The sequence below is a fragment of the Calypte anna genome, chromosome 4A (genome assembly GCF_003957555.1).
Source record: "Calypte anna isolate BGI_N300 chromosome 4A, bCalAnn1_v1.p, whole genome shotgun sequence".
In the NCBI taxonomy this organism is placed as follows: Eukaryota; Metazoa; Chordata; class Aves; order Apodiformes; family Trochilidae; genus Calypte; species Calypte anna.
Window position 1 is genome coordinate 14,167,178 of NC_044248.1, and position 17,150 is coordinate 14,184,327.

At 46.1% G+C, this 17,150-nt stretch overlaps 1 protein-coding gene across 6 annotated transcripts in view; it reads right to left on the bottom strand.

Moving 5' to 3' along the window:
- Positions 1-7,379: 7,379 nt before the first annotated feature.
- RBM47 (RNA binding motif protein 47) overlaps positions 7,380-17,150 on the bottom strand; it is a 76,934-nt gene continuing 67,163 nt past the window's right edge. For 5 of the 6 annotated variants that reach the window (XM_030449821.1, XM_030449819.1, XM_008491796.2 and 2 more), the window contains exons 2-5: positions 15,662-16,821; positions 13,988-14,194; positions 10,363-10,565; positions 7,380-9,963 (exon numbers count right to left, since the gene is read on the bottom strand). In XM_030449821.1, the coding sequence (XP_030305681.1) occupies positions 9,715-9,963; positions 10,363-10,565; positions 13,988-14,194; positions 15,662-16,821 (1,819 nt within the window). In that variant the 3' untranslated portion in view covers positions 7,380-9,714. The remainder of the gene's footprint in view (positions 9,964-10,362; positions 10,566-13,987; positions 14,195-15,661; positions 16,822-17,150) is intronic. The other variant, XM_030449820.1, reaches the window with a different exon arrangement.

The window sequence follows — 17,150 nt, forward strand, 5'->3', positions numbered from 1 at the left end:
AACACTGGTCAAATCCGACCAGGCTTTAACACATGCAGAGGAATGATGTGCACAGGAAACTTTTGCACTTTTCAGTTTGGTTGGGTTTTTTTGTGCATTCCTTATTCAAAGGCAATGTAACTGCTGCCAACCACGATGGCCAGGGTAGCTCTCCCTGCAGCTTCCCCTGTTTGCAGATGTGAAAACCCATTTCTCAAGTGAAGTCAAAGGGGAGGGGGTGATGGTGCTGTCTGTGGAAGCACTGCCATCAGCAGGATTCTGGGACAATGACAGCTGGGGGCAGAGATGGAGCTTCCTCAAGAAGGGAAAGGAGCAAAACAATTTTATTTGCTGCCCTGACCTGAGCAAGAGCTTGATCCTCTTCTTGCTTGATGGAGCTTGCTATGGGCCCCACAGCCCTTCCTAAGCCTTGAGCTGTGTAACCATTATGGAAGCATCAGGGAGAGTCAGGAGAGCAGCTGAGCAGAGGATGGTGGAGCAGGGTTTAGGGGAGACTCAGCTGGGCTGTTGGCAGGGAGTGTGGGGCCACACTGGATCCAGAAATTATCTTTGGGAAAAAAAAACCCAAACCTACTTGAAAGAATAAATAGGAGTAGGGGAGATGTCAGTTAATAAAAATGGCTCGTAGCAGGAAGTATTGGGGATGAGGGTTATCAGCCTCACAGGGAAGAGTCATGGTGCAGTTATAGCAATTGGCATTGCAGAATTTCAAATACAAAATGTTTTTTGTTCTGAAGTTGGGGCTTTTATGTTGCCCAGTTGCAGTCACCTGCCCAGGGCATGGCTGTGTAGTTATTTATGCAGTGTTGCCCCTGCCATCACTGCATGGATGGGGGCAAGAGGAGATGAGGTGGGAGCAGGTGGAAGCAGTTGGAAGCAGGGCTCCCCGTGGGCTCTGCCTCCTCCCAGTGCCAATGCAATGGTTGGTGTGGGGACGTGGCAGACTGCAGCAGGAAGCTGAGTCTGGTTAAACACAAACCTTTGCTCCTCCCATTTGGCCCAGCCAGCAGCAGTGGGGCTGAGGATGGTTGTGGTGGCAGGTATGTGTTTGGGTGCTTGGGACTCATGGATTGCCTTGCTCTTGCTCCAAGCTGGTCAACGCTGAGCCAGCTCTGGCCTAGAAATCTGGATGTCAGGCTCTGATAGTGCCTCAGAATGAAAAACCCTGGTTATCCTGCGTTGGATGCACTGCTGGTATATCCCAGGGGATAGCAGCTGCACCTTTACAAAGGTGTGTTCAACTTTAGCTGTTATCTTGCTTAGGCCAAGGTTTCTTTGGATCTTGAACTGAGTGGACTGTGTCAAAAAGCTGTTTAAATAGTCAGACAAAGAAAATACTGGTATGTGTTTAGTACTTGGGAGTGCAGCCAAACAACAAAAAACAAAAGTAAAAAGCCACAGTTCTCAGAAACCAGTGGACATGCCACCCTCAGTGCTGGAGAGGACAACCTCTGGTTGACTGACACCCTGACAACTGTTATCATACCTTTCACACATTCGTTTGCAGGGCAGGTCTCTGCTAACAGGAACATTGTGGTATGTGCCCTTCTGGGCAGGACAGACGATACCAGGGGTGACTCGTGGGCACAGTCTGCAGTTTCTTGCACATCTTCTGTTTCCAGTAACATTTTCCCAGCCTGTGTCCTCATCTCAGCTGACAATGCTGACTAACCATGGCTTCACCAAGGATGCTCCTCCACTCCTATAACTTAGTCAGAAGTGTCTCAGAGGGGTGGGATGGCCTTGACACTGTGGAGGCTGCACTCTGGTCCCTGGGATGCTCTGGTGCTGAGGTCACCCTGGCCTCTGGGTGCCAGGGGTGTGATTCATGCTGCTGTAAAAGGATGGGAGCCTGTTCCTGGTCCCAGTGGGGCTGAACTGTGTTTCCCTACCCTGGTACACCTCAGTGCCCAGCTCGCTGAGCACCCAGCTTTCATTTCAAAAGTTGATGGTTTTCTGGAGGTGAAGTGAAAGTTGTAAAGCTTGCTGCTTTCTAGAGTAATAAGGTGTTAAATAGCTTTCTAACAACTTACATCTGGGGGATTACTGCCACTTTACCTCAAATAGCAGTTGGCTTTTAGAAAAATTTTAATCATTAATATTTTAATGATATTCTCATTGCAAAAGCAAGTGGTGGGTGTTCCTCACCTGGAACAAGTTGCCATGTCCCTAAGTGCCACAGCCAGGGTGACATAGTGAAGCTCACAGCTAGGGAGGGGTATTTGTTCAGAAACAGATGCCCTGTCCCAGCCTTCCCTACTTTAAACCACTCTTTTTAAAAAATTATTATTATCTTCTGGGCAAATAATCTACTGTAATTTAATGATCACAGCCACATAAAATCCATTTCCTTGTGGAAAAAAAAAAAAAAAAAAAAAAGAAAAGAAAAAGAAAAAAGTATTAAATGTCTTGGTTTATCTTTCCACATAGGTCACATGGCCAGAGCTGGTTGTAAAATGTTGAAAAACAAGTTTGAGGTGTACCCAGTGCCAAGTGCTGTACATTTCCATATTCTGCCTCCCCTCCTATTGCTCACAAAGACACCACAGAAAGACAAGGAAGTTTGCTTTCTCAGGGAGTGGATTTTTTTTTTAATTTAAAGCAGCATTTATTATTCTTAAATCTAATCCTTTAAGACCTCATTACTGTCCTGGTCCCTACCCCAAAAGGAACAGCCTGAGAAGAATTTGTACAAAAGCCAAAATGTGGGAAAAAATAACTTCTAACAAAGCAGTTATGGATGTCTTAAAAAAAAATAGGCATGCTGCAGGGATGGGGTTTAGGTCTCAGTTGAGCCAGTGAAATTAAGGGGTAAAAGGGGGTGGGAACAACAGGCACAAGGGAATGTGGGACTCTGTTGTCTGTGCTCTCACTGGTCTTGATGGTAGTGGTCACTTTGCTGATACAGGACTGCTCAGCATCAGAGTCATTTAAAAAATCATCCATCAATATCAAATGTAAAAACAATTTTAATTTAAATTACTTCACTTGTGTGTTTGGGTATGTCCATCTCTTGGAGAAAATCAGCTTTTCTTAGCTGTATGTTATATTCAGTATATTCCCTGGCAAAAGAGAAGTAAGCTGTCAGACCCAACCAGACTGACAGAATAATTTCTTCCATTTGTTTCTGTTTTGCAAGACCCTGAGAACAAAATATCCTGATTGGGATGGAGTGGGAGGTCTCGCCTGGGTCAGCTCAATTTAATGTCTTCACTGTGTGTGAGAGCAGGCCCAGGGCTGAGGGATCACCCTTTCTCTGTTCTGGTTGTTTCTATTTTCAGTCCACTGTCTTCCCCGGCATGTTCTGGGGAAGGACTGGCTTGCAGGTGAATGTTGTTCCTGCCAGCAGAAGCAAGACCATCCCCTCTGCATCTCCCTTAGAGCTGGTATGAGGGAAGAGGGGCGTGTAGCCAAAGTGCTCATACCACTGCCCTTGTTGGTGTGCAAGAGGGAAAAGCAACAAGACAGATATTTTTCTTTCTTTTATGGGTGTTGCCTAACTTACACAGCCAAAGTCCTGAGTTTGACCAGGCAGTGGTGGGGAAAAACATTTAATATAGCCAGTTTCATCAGTGGGGCTGCTGAGCTGCACACCTACAAGGGGAGGGACCACCTGTGGGGAGAGACGTGTGTTGAAATTAAGGACACAAAACAATTTATTCCTTGCAACAGGCTGACACCCACCCACATCTGACTGGCTTTCCCACATGCCAGGGCCTCAGGAGGCCACATCACTATCACAGTTTCCCTGTAAGTCTGGGTTATGTCTCCTCATCTTCAAACACTTCATTACTCAGTCTGAAAGTCCCAGTCAGACATAATGTTCTTCCACATCTTTCGTTTTTGACATGCATGCCAAGCCTGGTGTACTTCACCTCATACTTCTTGAGGCTCATCTGCAACATGAGAGACTTTGGGTGTGCCCCAGGGCCTGCCATATCACTGTTACATGGATGACCAACAACATTGCCAGGATGCTGAAGAATGTCTGCATGGACTGTGGGATGTGCCATAGTTTTCTCAGGCTGCAGCACTCCACTATGTTACAGGGGTGAAAATTGGTCTTTGTAGTTACTGCTTCCAAGCTTTGGAACAAAGAAGCTGCTCTAAGCCCATTCTGTTTTGGCTGTGACTAATTTAAATATCTCTGTCTCTCTGCTGGTTAGCTTGAGGTCACCTCTGGCTTTTGTAGGTTCTTTGCTGAGTTTTTTTAATGCTTCTGGTTTACCTGTGGTTTCCTGCTTCCCACCAGGATGTGAATTGCAGGCAGGGGCTGAGCTAACACAGATCTGTGGCGTTTCAAAAATGGACAAGGATGGGCTTCAAGTGCAGCCTGCCCAGCAAGAATTATGTGTGTATGTCTGGAAAAAGGTAAAAAAACTGAACAAAAGCATATAATTTCTCAGTAAATCCACAGCCACAAGCAAGCCAGACCACAAATTGTGTCATGGCTTTAGGCAGCCACCCTATGAACCAGCTGCAGGCAGAAGTGCAGGAACCGTGAGGGTGGGCACAAATCTGCAGCCCAAACAGAGTTTGTGATTGTTGTCACTACAAAGTCCCAGGGGAAGGGTGGCTGCAGGGAGCCCAAGGTGCATGGGGACAAAGCCCCAGGGCCTTCCATGAGGCAGTGCACTGCCCATCAAAGCCTGTTTAGATGGAGATGTTTGTCACAGTGTTGGGAAGACATGGCCACTTGGTGCATGTGGAACAAAGCTGCTCACAACTGTGTGTTTTTCCCTAGAGTTTTCCAGTGAAAACTTAGTCCTTGACTGCTCACCTCCCACATGCAGGATCTGCAGTTTTCCCCAAGCAAAGATTGCGAGGCAGAGTTTCTGTCTTCCTTGATTAGGAAACCAGTGAATTCCAGTCTTGGCCTTCTGGCTGGAGGAAAAAAAAATGTGCTCTAAGTCATCAGCTTGATGGGAAATACTTCAAATGGAAGTGTTTCTACGGTACCAAATTTCTAAAAGTTTCCATAGTCTCTTTGCTCCTTGGCATCTTGAGCAGCTGTAATTACATGGTGCAGCCTGCCTTTGTGCCAGGGCAGAAGGACTTTGTGCCACAAAATTGTGTTTTTTTATTCCCTAATGTGCAACTTCTCCCTGCAACACCCCTCCGACCTTTTGCCAGGCAGGACTTGGCCCTGAAACTCAGTCAAGTGTGATTCAGCGTTTAATTAACGCACTGAAGCATAAAACCCGATTTTGCTGGCTTTTAGATGCACAGCAGAGGTAGTTTCTCCTGTTAAGAAGTAGGTCTGGGGTTTATTTGCTTTACAGGTCAGAACGATGTGCCAGTTCTGTGGCTGATGGGCTGATGGGCAGGACCTAGCCAGACCAGAGACGTTAGGGATGTAACACCAGCCACAGAGAAGAAGATAGGGTACCAAATATACGTTTTCAGACACACCAAAAATGCATTTTGCATATACTTTGAACTCTAGTGCTTATATAAATGTGATGTTGCAATATCAGAGTGGTGATCATCCACTTGAATTTCTTGTTAATCTGTTTATATAGTACCTGTGTCACAGTTGTGCTAACAGGTAGTGTTTCCTAAAGAAAGTCAAAGCTGGTTTCTGTGTCGATACCAGCCAGGGAAGTGTGTGTCTGCTCTTCAAGATCATCAAGAAAGACATTCAGAAAGGGAATGAGATCGACTTGGCAGCATGTTTTGTTGTCACAGTGCCCAGGGCCTCAGCAGAGCTCCTGACATTCCCAAGGCAGCAAGGTCATCTTGAAAGCACAATTGCATTTCTCTGGCGTTGTTTATGTTAATATCCTGAGAATGACTTGCATTTTTTAACCTTATGATGAGTTAATCATTAATTAAGATCTTAAAAAACTCAAGTCAGTCTAGGAAAATAGAAAAAATATTTTGTAAAGTATCCATTTAGAAAAAGCTGTATAGTTTCATTTCAATCTTTGGTAGCTTGGATAAAGGGAAAGAGAAAGGAGGCATAACACATTTCAGTTCTCCAGCTCACTTTGAAAATGATACATTTTGTGAAAGGTGTGTGACACCTCTGGATACCTGTAAAGGGCTGTGGTTTGCTGGTACTTTCTTTCTTATCCAAGTTAACATAGGTGGACCTCTACTGAGTGGAAAGATCAGCAAAGAACTGTGGAGAAGGTGTAGGGCTTCTGTAATTCAGTTTCTCTGACAGGTGAAGTCCTAATGTCGCTATAGCTCCTTGAAAGCTACTTTTAGTGTCATGGTGATTATCCCTTCTCTGAGCAAGACAGATTTACTTGCTAGTGGAAATGATTGCTGAGACACACAGACTCCTAATCCAAAAGTAGGTGACTCACTCCCCACCCCCAAACCCTACAAAAATAAGTAAAAATTTTTTTCTTGCAATTTCTTTGAAAAAAAAAAACTAGGAAAACCTCTCATAATTAGTATCCTTTGGGAAACCTGGGGCATGTTGATATACAGTGCCTAGTCCTAATTGGATTATGATATGATGTTAGCAAGGGGAAGTTAGGGATACTTTTGCATTCCTATGAGGGTCATAGAAGCTCATACAGGATTTATTTTGATCTCCCTCTCCTGAGAATTACTCACTAGTGCCAGTCCCTGCCTCCATTGCTACCACCTCTCCCTTTTCTCTGTTCTGCATGTTTACATCTGCTCCCTTGCACTGCTCTTCTCTCCAGACTTGGTATTTGCAGCTCATTTTCTTGGAGTGGACTTACAGTAAGGAAACAGCCAAGGATTCTGGAGGACTGCAAATAGTGCCAAGAGGTGTGGCTTATCTTTCTGTGTATTTGAAGGGTGGAGCATGCTGAAATGAAAACCATGAGCTAGTCTACAGCACTTCTACCCTGCAATAAGAACATGCAACAGGGTTACAGAGGTTTTGTGCACTGTGTGGGTAGAAAGCAGGGAAAGAGGCCAGTTTCAGTTCTTGCATCCACATTCAGGCACAGACTCTAAACTGGATGTGAAAAGAGATTTACATTAATCAAAGGCTGGTGGAAGAATGGGGAGATGCCTGCTGGGCAGGGCACTGGTTTGATGGGGGAACCAGTGGGTCAGTGTCTCCTGCAGGAGATGCCAGTTCTGGTGCCCCACTCCCCTCCTCCCTGAACACCCTCTGCCCAGCTCAGAGGGGAGCACAGCCTTGGTGGAGTGGCTAATCCTGGCCATGGGATGTTGCAATGAAATAACAGTCTCCATTTTTAAACAATGCTTTATTCACTACATTCTAGAAATGTACCGTAAATGGAGCAAGAACTAAATAACTCAGAGGCTTCTGACATTACAGGAAACAGAGATACAATAAAACACCTAAAATATCAGCTCTTTTGAGAATAAGGCACGCTAGTTTTGTTGGGTTTTTTCTTTTTCTTTTTTTTTTTTTTTTTTTTTTCTTTTTTTTTTTTTTTTCCTCCTTTGAATAGTTTGTTCTTAACCTAAAGATGTTCACATTTCAAGTTATCAAACTTACCTCAGTAGTAGTGTACATGAAATGGTTTAGAAGGAAGTGTAAAAGGCAGGGGCTGGGGAAGCTCAGTGCAGCCTGGCTCCTGCCTGCAGCCTGGCTCCTGCCTGTGTTCCTGGGTCCTGCCTGCACCCACTGGTGGCTTGGGGCTCCTTTTTTTCACCCTCTTTGGCTCCTTTCTCTCCCTGCCACTTTTTGTCCTGCCGGAGGGGAGAGAATGAATGGGAAAAGAGTGATTGCCCTTCATCCCTCCTCTTTGGGTCAGCCATGGCGTGGGGCTGGAAAGGGGTTGACAGAAACCCAAACCAGGAGGCTGCCTATTCCCAGCCCCAGGGGTGTTTAGGCAGAGCCTGTGAACCCACAGCAGCATTTAGTGTTGAGCTGTGCAAGGCCCAGGCTGGAGGAAGCAGTGTTGGTCTCCATGATGGGGGCATCCCTCTCAGCCAAATCACCTCCTCTTGCCCTGCTTCAGGCCTCAGGCAAGGTCTGGGTGTGCTTTCAGAAGCACAGGGACAGATAAGAAGAAAATCCTGGGAAAGGGTGCGGAGGGGCAGAGTCCCACCTAATGGTTAACCTCCTCCCAGTGCTTTGGCTGCTTGGTGGGGCGTGAGGGGTGAGGAGAGCTCAGCCTGGCTGAGCAAGAGCACCTAAAAAACAACTGTTCCATTTTGAGGCAAGGAAAAAAAAACATATTAAAATGTCACTTAATTGAGCTGGATGTGGTCTGGAAGTCGTTCGGTTGTCAAAGTATATTCAATACGAAACCCCTTCAGTTGGTACTTCTACCACAAAAAGTAAAGGAACATTGTTTACTCACTCTCTGCTCCACACCTCGTGTCACCAGAGCTGTGTTTGCAGGGCTGATGCACTTCATACAATGGGCAAGACATTTCTTCACTGTTTTACCATATTTTACATTCACCATACTACTAAATAAAAGCCTTTAAACAGGCCACAAAACACTGCAATAATATATTTACTTCTTAATAAAACAAACTTTTTTTATAACATTGCAATATAAGGTTTTTGTTTTGTGGCAAACCACATACCATGTAAATTTGCAACATAAAAGGACTTTGAAAATGTATATTAAAAGAGATATTTACAAGCTCTATGTCTTAAAATCGTCGGGTCTAATTGCTCCCACCCCTGATGTGCATGTACAACTCCAGCTGTGGAGAAGGGGAATTAAGCATGGAAGGGAGGCTGGGTGGGAGGTTAGCCCCGTTTCACTAATTCCAGTATCACTACCACCCCTAGTAGTGGAAATTTCTCACAGAACATGATGGAGCAATGGGTAAGTAACGCTGCGCATCCTCTTGGTGAGAGCAGCATACATTCTCAGTCACTACAACATATACTTCAAAGAATAAAATAAAGAACATTAAAAAAGAGCCTAGGTTTTATACTGGATGAAGATCTAAGTCAAGAAACCTCACATCAAATATCAGCTACTTGTTTCTGCTTGTGCTCCAGCTGCAAGTAGCTTCAATAGAAAATCCAGTTGTTAAGGAGAACTCAGAGCCTTTCCTTTACTTAATACAAGCCTGCAAATCACACCATGAAGAGGTTTGTGTGAGGAGGCTTTTTCTTTCCTCTTTCTCTCAAATGAGAAATATTAGTTACCTCCGATTTCAAATAAGAAGTGGATTGTGTTAATGCCAGCACAAAAATGCAGAGGTCTTGCACATTTTTCAAATTGCACTTTCCAGTATAATTTTTTAAATAAGATACTCGTTGGTTTTTTCTTAAAAAAAAAAAATCTAAAGTATGTATTCTTTAAATATTGAATATATTCTTCAAAATATATTGTTAAAACTTTCCCTAGCTGCTCAGGTGTGCTTTTTTATATATAGCTGATATATTATTAAAGGCACTACAAAATAGACATCTCTGGAGTGCAGAAGTTACTAAAAAATAACCTTCATACCACAAATACATTGGAAATATAACTGCTAAAAAAAAAAAAAAGGAGACCCTATGCAACCCCACTAGGATGGGTATAAATGCATGTCAGCGGTGGGCTGGATGCATCGAGGTCCTTTAGAAATGTATGAATACAGGCATGTTAAATTTTAAAAATAGCCTAAAAAAGTTAGTGAAAACTTCAAGCGTAGAAAACATTTCGGACACATTTTTCTATGACATTCTTCACTTTCTGCATCAGTTTACCGAGCCCCAAACATTTACTCTTTCGCAGTCGGTTCTTTCTTCATAAATAGTAAAGTGTTCCTTCAGGGTGTGTTTCTCCTCTGCCGACAGTCTCAGTACGTCTGGTAGACGTCGTGGATGGGCACCTGGATGGTGGCAGCTGGGAAGGCCTGGGGGATGTAGCCGGCGTACCCCCCGTAGGCAGCGGCAGCGGCGGCGGCAGCGTTCTTCTGTAGCGTGGCTATCGTCGCTGTCGCCGCGGCGGGCGCCGCGAAGGGCACGTAACTTGTCCCGTAAATGCCGGCAGCGGGGATCCGCTGGACGTTGGGAGCCATGGTGTACACCGGCGTGATGGGGCGGCCCTGGAAGGAGAGCGTCAGGTTCAGGCCTCAAAAAGAGGGCCTAAACTCCTGTCGTGTCCTGTTTCCACCCCCTGAACTGTAAGCCTCCCAGAAGAGGGGGGTGACAACGGGAGGGTAGGCAGCGTGTACCCTGTTGAATGAGGGTTTTGCCATCACAGGGAGCTGTTTCCTCCCTCCCAGATTTGGATCTGCCAGTGTCCAAAGTGCAGATGTGTACGACACGCGGGGTTGTTGGGCACTGTGAAGTCCTCAACAGCGTCTCCTGAGGGCAAGAGGCCAGGCTTTCCCTGCCACACACCCCAGGCATGCAAAGCAGGACTTACAGTAAGCATGTTATATGGGAAACAGGATGTATGGGACCAAGATGCGTGGGAAGCAGGACTTTTGTGCTGAACTCACCTGGAACGGGGGAGGCGTTGAGACAGCCGGTATCACAGCTGCGGCCGCGGCTGCCGCAGCAGCTGCTGCACTAGCCGGGTCCTGCTGGACAGCTATGGGGTTGATGATGTGCTCAACAGTGTGGATTTTGCCATCTTCCATCATCTTGGCTGGTGGCGCAGCTTGAAACATGGAGTACTGGGCACCAATGGCAGGGATGGCCACTAGGAGAGATCAGACACATCAGGTGCGCTGGGAGAGGGCGAGTTAGAGAACCTCATCCCAAAGAGCCCTCCCTCCTGCATGAGCCAGCCCTGTTGCAGTGGTCCTGCACTGCTCTCATCAGGGCAGGTAGCTGATGTGCCACTGAAGGACCTGGAGCACTTCCATGCTTCCTGGACCACCCACTCCATGGGTGGAAGCACTGCAGCTGGTGCATGGTGATGGGCTCGGTGCTGCCTCCTCTGCCTGCCATTCCCCCCATGCTCCCAGCACAGGGACAGAGCCCTGCTGGGGACTGGGAGCCATGACCCAAATTTACAGGGCCCCTTCTGACCACTGCTGTTCTCCCCCCTGGTCAAGAGTGTGGCCTGAGTACAGGGATGGGTGGGAGCCTGTTCTGTCCTGATGGGGTCCCCACTCCAGCTGTTGAGATCAAGGGACCTGTAGCTGCAGTTGGCAGAGCTGCTCCAAGAAAAAAAAAAAAAAAAAAAGTGTGGTTTGTATTGTACAGGTTGCAGGCAGCAACTGTCTCAGTCTATATGCTGTCCTCTGGCCAGCTCTGTAAAATGCCAGCTCTTTCACTACTATGGATTTCTCAGAACTAAGTTGGCTAAATGTGTTTTATACCATCTCTGCTACAGGATTGATATGTTTAATGACCAAAAAAAAAAAAAAGAGAAATTGCTCCATAGAGAATTCTCCCTTACGCCAGAATTGGACAACATAAAATCATTAGAGCTTTGGTCTTTGAGACAAAGTGAAAAGGCTCCAGTGCTCCAGTCAGAGTGAAGTTGTTTGTATGTGGTCCAAAATGGAGCTTCATGGCACAGTTTAGGGAAGAAATGTTCTATACTGAAGATTCTAAGTAATTGCAATAATTGGACATCATCTGGCAATGTGCACTCACAGTCCAGAAAACCAATTGTTTCCTGGGCTGCAACAAAAGAAGCGTGGAGGTGATCCTGTCCCTCCACTCTGCTCCGATGAGACCCCACGTGCAGTATTGCATTCAGCTCTGGGGCCCTCATCACAAGAAAAACATGGACCTGTTGGAGTGGGTACAGAAATGATCAGAGGGCTGGAACACCTCTGCTGTGAGGAAAGGCTGAGAGAGTTGGGGCTTTTCAGCCTGAAGAAGAGAAGATCCCAGGGAGACCTTATAGCAGCCTTTCAATAACTGAAGCTTATAAAAGATAAACAGACTTCTGTTGGGGCCTGAAGCAATAGAACAAGGGCTAAAAGTTTTAATCTGAAAGAAGATAGGTTTAGATTGGAAATAAGAAGGGAATACTCCGTAATGAGGGTGGTGAGACACTGGAGCAGGTTGCCCAGAGAAGCTGTGGATTCCTCCTCCCTGGATTTGTTCAAGGCTAAGTTAGATGGGGCTTTGGGCAGCCTGGTCTAGTGGAAGGTCTCCCTGCCCATGACAGTGGAGGTTGGAACTATGTGATCTAAAGATCTAAAGGTCCCTTCCAACCCCGACTGTTTTATGATGCTATGATTTCCATTGTTGTGTCATAGTGGACACTTTAGCATTCAGTTTGTGAGCCTTTCAGCATTTAGGTTATTCACAAGGAAACTAGAGTAATCAATAAATGATGGGCTATCAGGTGATGCTGGCATCCATGGGAATAGCAGCCAGAAAGTCAGAAATTAAGTCAAATATGCACATAGGTTTCTTTCACTGTCAGAAAACTTTGCAAGGTGGAATTGTGCAATTCTGCTTATGGGGAGGACAGCTGCCAGCAAGCAGTACTCTTGTTTTGATCCTGGAGACTGAATCTGATGGAATATCTTTCAGGCAGAGATGTTTCCACTGCTACTGGACTACCTCTGTTTCCTCAAGCAGAGATCTCCACCCACAAGCTTTTCCAGTTCTCAATCTACACCAAGTCCACTTGGTCAGCTCAAACCAGTTTTATCACTGGTTTAAAAAACCTGGATAATTTCTCACCGAAGCAAAGGCAGAAAGTTCACATGCTCCACTCAAGTAACTTCTGGCAGAAAAGTAGTAGCAGGCAGCTGGGGCATTGGGGCGACATCTCAGGACTTTTCTAACCATTTGCAAAGACATGAGCTTTAGGGTTACAAATGGTAGGAAACTTGGCAGAGTCAGTACTTCTGTACTCCTCTGTTTTGCTAATGTGCTCTCAGAGATATGGGAGAGGTAGACCTGATAAAGAAATCTGAATCTCAGCATGCTTCAAAGTCTGGAAACATTTTGACTTGAGCTTCAGGCTTTTGTTTGGCAGTTAAATGAATTCTCACTAAAAGCTGTGCCTTTCAAAGCCCACTTTTCAAGTATCCTTTGGTAATACCTGGAATTCCTGAAGTATCTTTAGAAACACACATAGTGGTAATGCTTTCTGATTGTGAGTGGGTAGTTTTCTCAGGAAGTCTGATCTTCCTTTGGAAATGGTTCTAATCTTACAGCTTTTTTTTTTTTTTGTATGTAGGCCTCTTCTCACATTGTCTCCTCTAGCTGTTATGAAGAATTCTTCAAAGCCTTCATTAGATGCAAGTTGTAGTTTACACTGACAGTTTGGAGCACATTTGGGCAAACCCACTTCATCTCTATTATTTAACACCACTTAGGTCCTGAAGCTAAACTTTACTTGGAGCGAGGAATGGGGAAAAGACCTGGGGGCTCCTACAAGTAGGTCTGCCCCTTCACCTGCAAGGATTTTCTTCCTCAGTCTGCTTTTCTGCATAATTATCTTTCCAAACAGGATCTTGAGGAATTGCAGGGCTTCAGTCTTCATCCTGTTCACCTTGGAAGGGCAAGGGCTGGATACTCAACTGAGGATGTGTCAGAAAGGGGTGATCCCTGCCCCAGTTGACCCTAAGCCCAGAAGAGCTGAGAGCTACTACCTTGCTGTGAGCTGGACCCTGAGGGCTCCCTGCATTACTCCTTCCTTGGTGACAGAGGAGCTTGCAATGGGAAAACTCCAGGTCCTTTTCCCAACCTTCTAGCACCAGAGAAATACAAACTAAGTAGGAAAGAGCTCTGCCTGGATGGAAATCTGGGATGGGAATCTCCCAGGGTGAAATTAGCATTGAAGAAATTAAAAGAGAGGAAGACTGCTCCTAGTCACCATGCTCCAGTGTACATGACTAGACAGAAAAGTCTCCACCTGAGGAGGTGCAGAAAGGGATAGGAGCAGTGGGCACAACTTCAGCCCGCTTTTCTTTGGCTTGAAGAGCTCCCAGATGTTCATGCCTTCTGTCTCACTGCATGCCTCTTGTTTACAGAAAGCCAGGGCCAGGAGGCATCTGGCACAGTGGAGCACTGAGTCCCTGCCATGGGGCTGCCCCAATGCCACAGCTGTGGGCTGTCCCCAGTGTCCCCATGTGCCTGACATGGGGCTTGGAGTGGGAGCTTGCCCAGCACCTCTGCTTTCCTCCCCTCACTGCACATACTGACCTGCTCCAGGCTTAATGGCCACCGGGTTGACCGCAGGTAACTCCAAGTTGGGTACCAGCTCGTATCCTTTCTCCTGCTGTTTTCCTTTGCCTTCATGGTACCTGCTGTAGATGCCACGGCCAGCGGAGTATCCCCCCAGGTAGGAGCCCCGGGGGCCTGGGGCTCTGTTGCCAGCTGCACCTCGCCCTCTGCCTCGTATGCTGCCTGCTTATGGTAACAACACAGAAGAGGATGGTGAACAGAGAGCAACAGCCCCACGGGTGGTGAATAACAGAGAGCAACAGCCCCACGGAGGAGCACAAATGGCCCCAGGCTGAGACTAAGAGGCATAAGGCTTCACATAGGAAAACAGAAGATTTTGGCCTTAGAAGCACCCAGTAAGCCTACACAAGTTTTGCTGTTGATGTTTCTGACTATATATTAACTGCTTATTTATACTGATGCAGCTTTCATGGCCAGTGTAATGGACCACTGTTATACAGTCAGTAGAGAGAGGGGCTCCTCCAGGGTGATCTCTGTGCAGTAGGAAAAGCTTCTGCTCTCAGCTGTCCCCCAGAGGACACCCAGACTCTCAAATGGCTGTCATGGGATCCTGCAGACGTGGCCCGAAGTTGTACCTGGCCTTTAACCAACTTTGTTCCATCATTCTATATATTTTTACTAGTGTTGTTTGTTTTCTCTGGTATTTTATTAGTAATGTGGATATACCCCATCTCCATAAATATTGCCTTTATTTATCTTAGCAACTCCATGAACGTTACGACAGTTCTTTGGACACTGAGGTATCAATGTACTCTATGATTGTGTAATTGAATATTTAGTCTGTCAGTTAACACTTTTGTAGTTCATTATAAGTACAAATCTGGAAACTGAGAAGAAGCTGAAATTCTTAATCACCTAGGGTTAAAAATATTTCCTGGTTTACGTGGGTACTTTAAGATTATATTCATTCTGAGTTGCCACATTAAATTTCAGGAAACTGTAATTCCTGTAGTTGTAACACCTGTTATAGTTTCTAGGGCTTTTTATTATTATTGGTTATTTTTTTAATGACTATAACCAATTACTAATTGAAGGATACATAATAAAATAGATATTTCACACTCACTTGATTCCTTCTGCTTCTGCCTCTCAAATGACTTCTTTATAAAGGGCCCAGCACTGCTGTCATTTTAATGTGGAGGGCAAGTGACACCGGGGGAGCTCCCAACTGAGGCTTTTCCTGACATCCCTCTCTTTGGATGACTAGGTCACCATACCCACACCAGGAGAAGGTAAGGGGAGCACTCTGTCACAATCTGTAATATTTAAGGTCCAGCTCTTTGAAAGGAGGCATCAGAAGTTGGAGTCTTGGACTTGCTCAGACTTACTACAATACTCAACAAAAGCCAGATCTCTCTTGTCCCCATCCCATGCCTGGCCCATTAGCTCATTCTTAACCATGTTTTTGATGCCTCCCTCATACTAGCCTGTACCTTATTATTTATAGTTGCATATACTTTATATAGTCATAAATTAAAAGGTGGCTGAACATAAATATGGCAAAAGTCCTATTAAAAGAGTGTTTAAGGAAAAAATTCATAGCACCATCCGTCCTTTGGCTCAAGCAGACCTTGGGTTGCACCAGCCTGAGATCAAACCTGCCCCTCACATCCCCTAATTGTGCTTACTAACCTTTCACAAAGTAGTCTCTGTTGGGCCCAATCAGGGCATTGTATGGATATCCATAATATGCTAGTGTGTACGGATCACAAGAGTAAACATAATTAGGCTGCTGAGTTACTTCTGGCGTTGCTGCAGCTCCTCCTTTTGCTGCTTTCTGGTAGCGAGTGTATTGCTCCTTGTCTACTGGCTTGGCCAAGGTAACCTCCAGGCAGGAGCCTTCCAGTTCAACACCATTAAGGTTGTTCATGGCATGAATGGCATCTTCCCTGGTTGTAAAGTGCACAAAGGCGTAATCACGTATTTTTTTCACCCGCTCTACACAGCCAGGGTTAAACTGCCCAAAGACCTTTTTAATAGTGTCCTCTGTGGTCTCAATCATTAAATTCCTCACATAGAGGATTTTAACAGTCTCCATGACATCTTCATCCACATCTATCTCTGGTTCTGCCCAGTCAACAGCAATCTGGTGTCCCCACAGCTGGATCCTTCCTGGCATGAGTTTCCTCCTGGCCATTGCTGCTGCTCGATGGCTCTCATACTCCACGAAGGCGAAGCCTCTGTTCTTCATCTTGTCTGCTGCACTGGCATACACGATGACATCCAGCACGCCTTCTGTCACCTTGGCGATTTCTTCCAGGATCTCCTCTCTCTTCTTCATCTTAGGAATGCCTCCAATGAAGAGCCGGCAGTTATCCACACTGCAGCACACACCCAGCAGCCTGCCGGGGCGGATCTCGTAGTTGTTGAGCTCCCTGACAGCTCGTTTTGCTTCGTGCTTCTGCGTGTACATCACGAAGGCATAGCCACGGTTCTTCCCATCAAAGTCCATCATCAAGCGCATTTCATAGATGCGTCCGACCGACTCGAAGACAGGGACGAGCTCATCTTCATAGACATCACGGGGGATTTTGCCCACAAAGACTTCACAGCCACGTGGAGGGTGCAGGCCCTCCCAGCCAGGAGGAGGGCCGCCATACTTGCGTTGCCCATTCTCCTGGATCATGCTGTATCCAGTGCGCTCCATGAGGGCCAGCAGGGCCGCCTCGTTGGGAGCACCAGCAACTCCTTCGGGAACTTTTGTGGTAGTCACGTTGGAGGAATCGTTGCTCATCCTTGCAGTGGAGTCCTCAGCGGTCATGGTGTCAAACTCATTCACAGCCTGGTAAAGCCTGGGCAAAGGAAGGAGAACACTCATTAGAAACTGTTTTCTAAACTGCAGAAAAGCAGATGAATGAATCACACCAGCCTGAACATTGATACTGCATGGGGAGAACATCCTGGATATAGGCACAAACCCTCTTTGAGGCAGGGAGTTGAGGACCACCCGCCTGTACCACCCTGGCACCCAGAGCTGATGCCACAGAAGAATCATAGAAAGTTAGGGACCTCAAAAGATCATCCAGTCCAACCCCCCTGCCAGAGCAGGGTCACCTACAGCAGCTCACACAATAATGCATCCAGGTGGGCTCTGAATGCACCCAGGGAGGAGACTCCACAT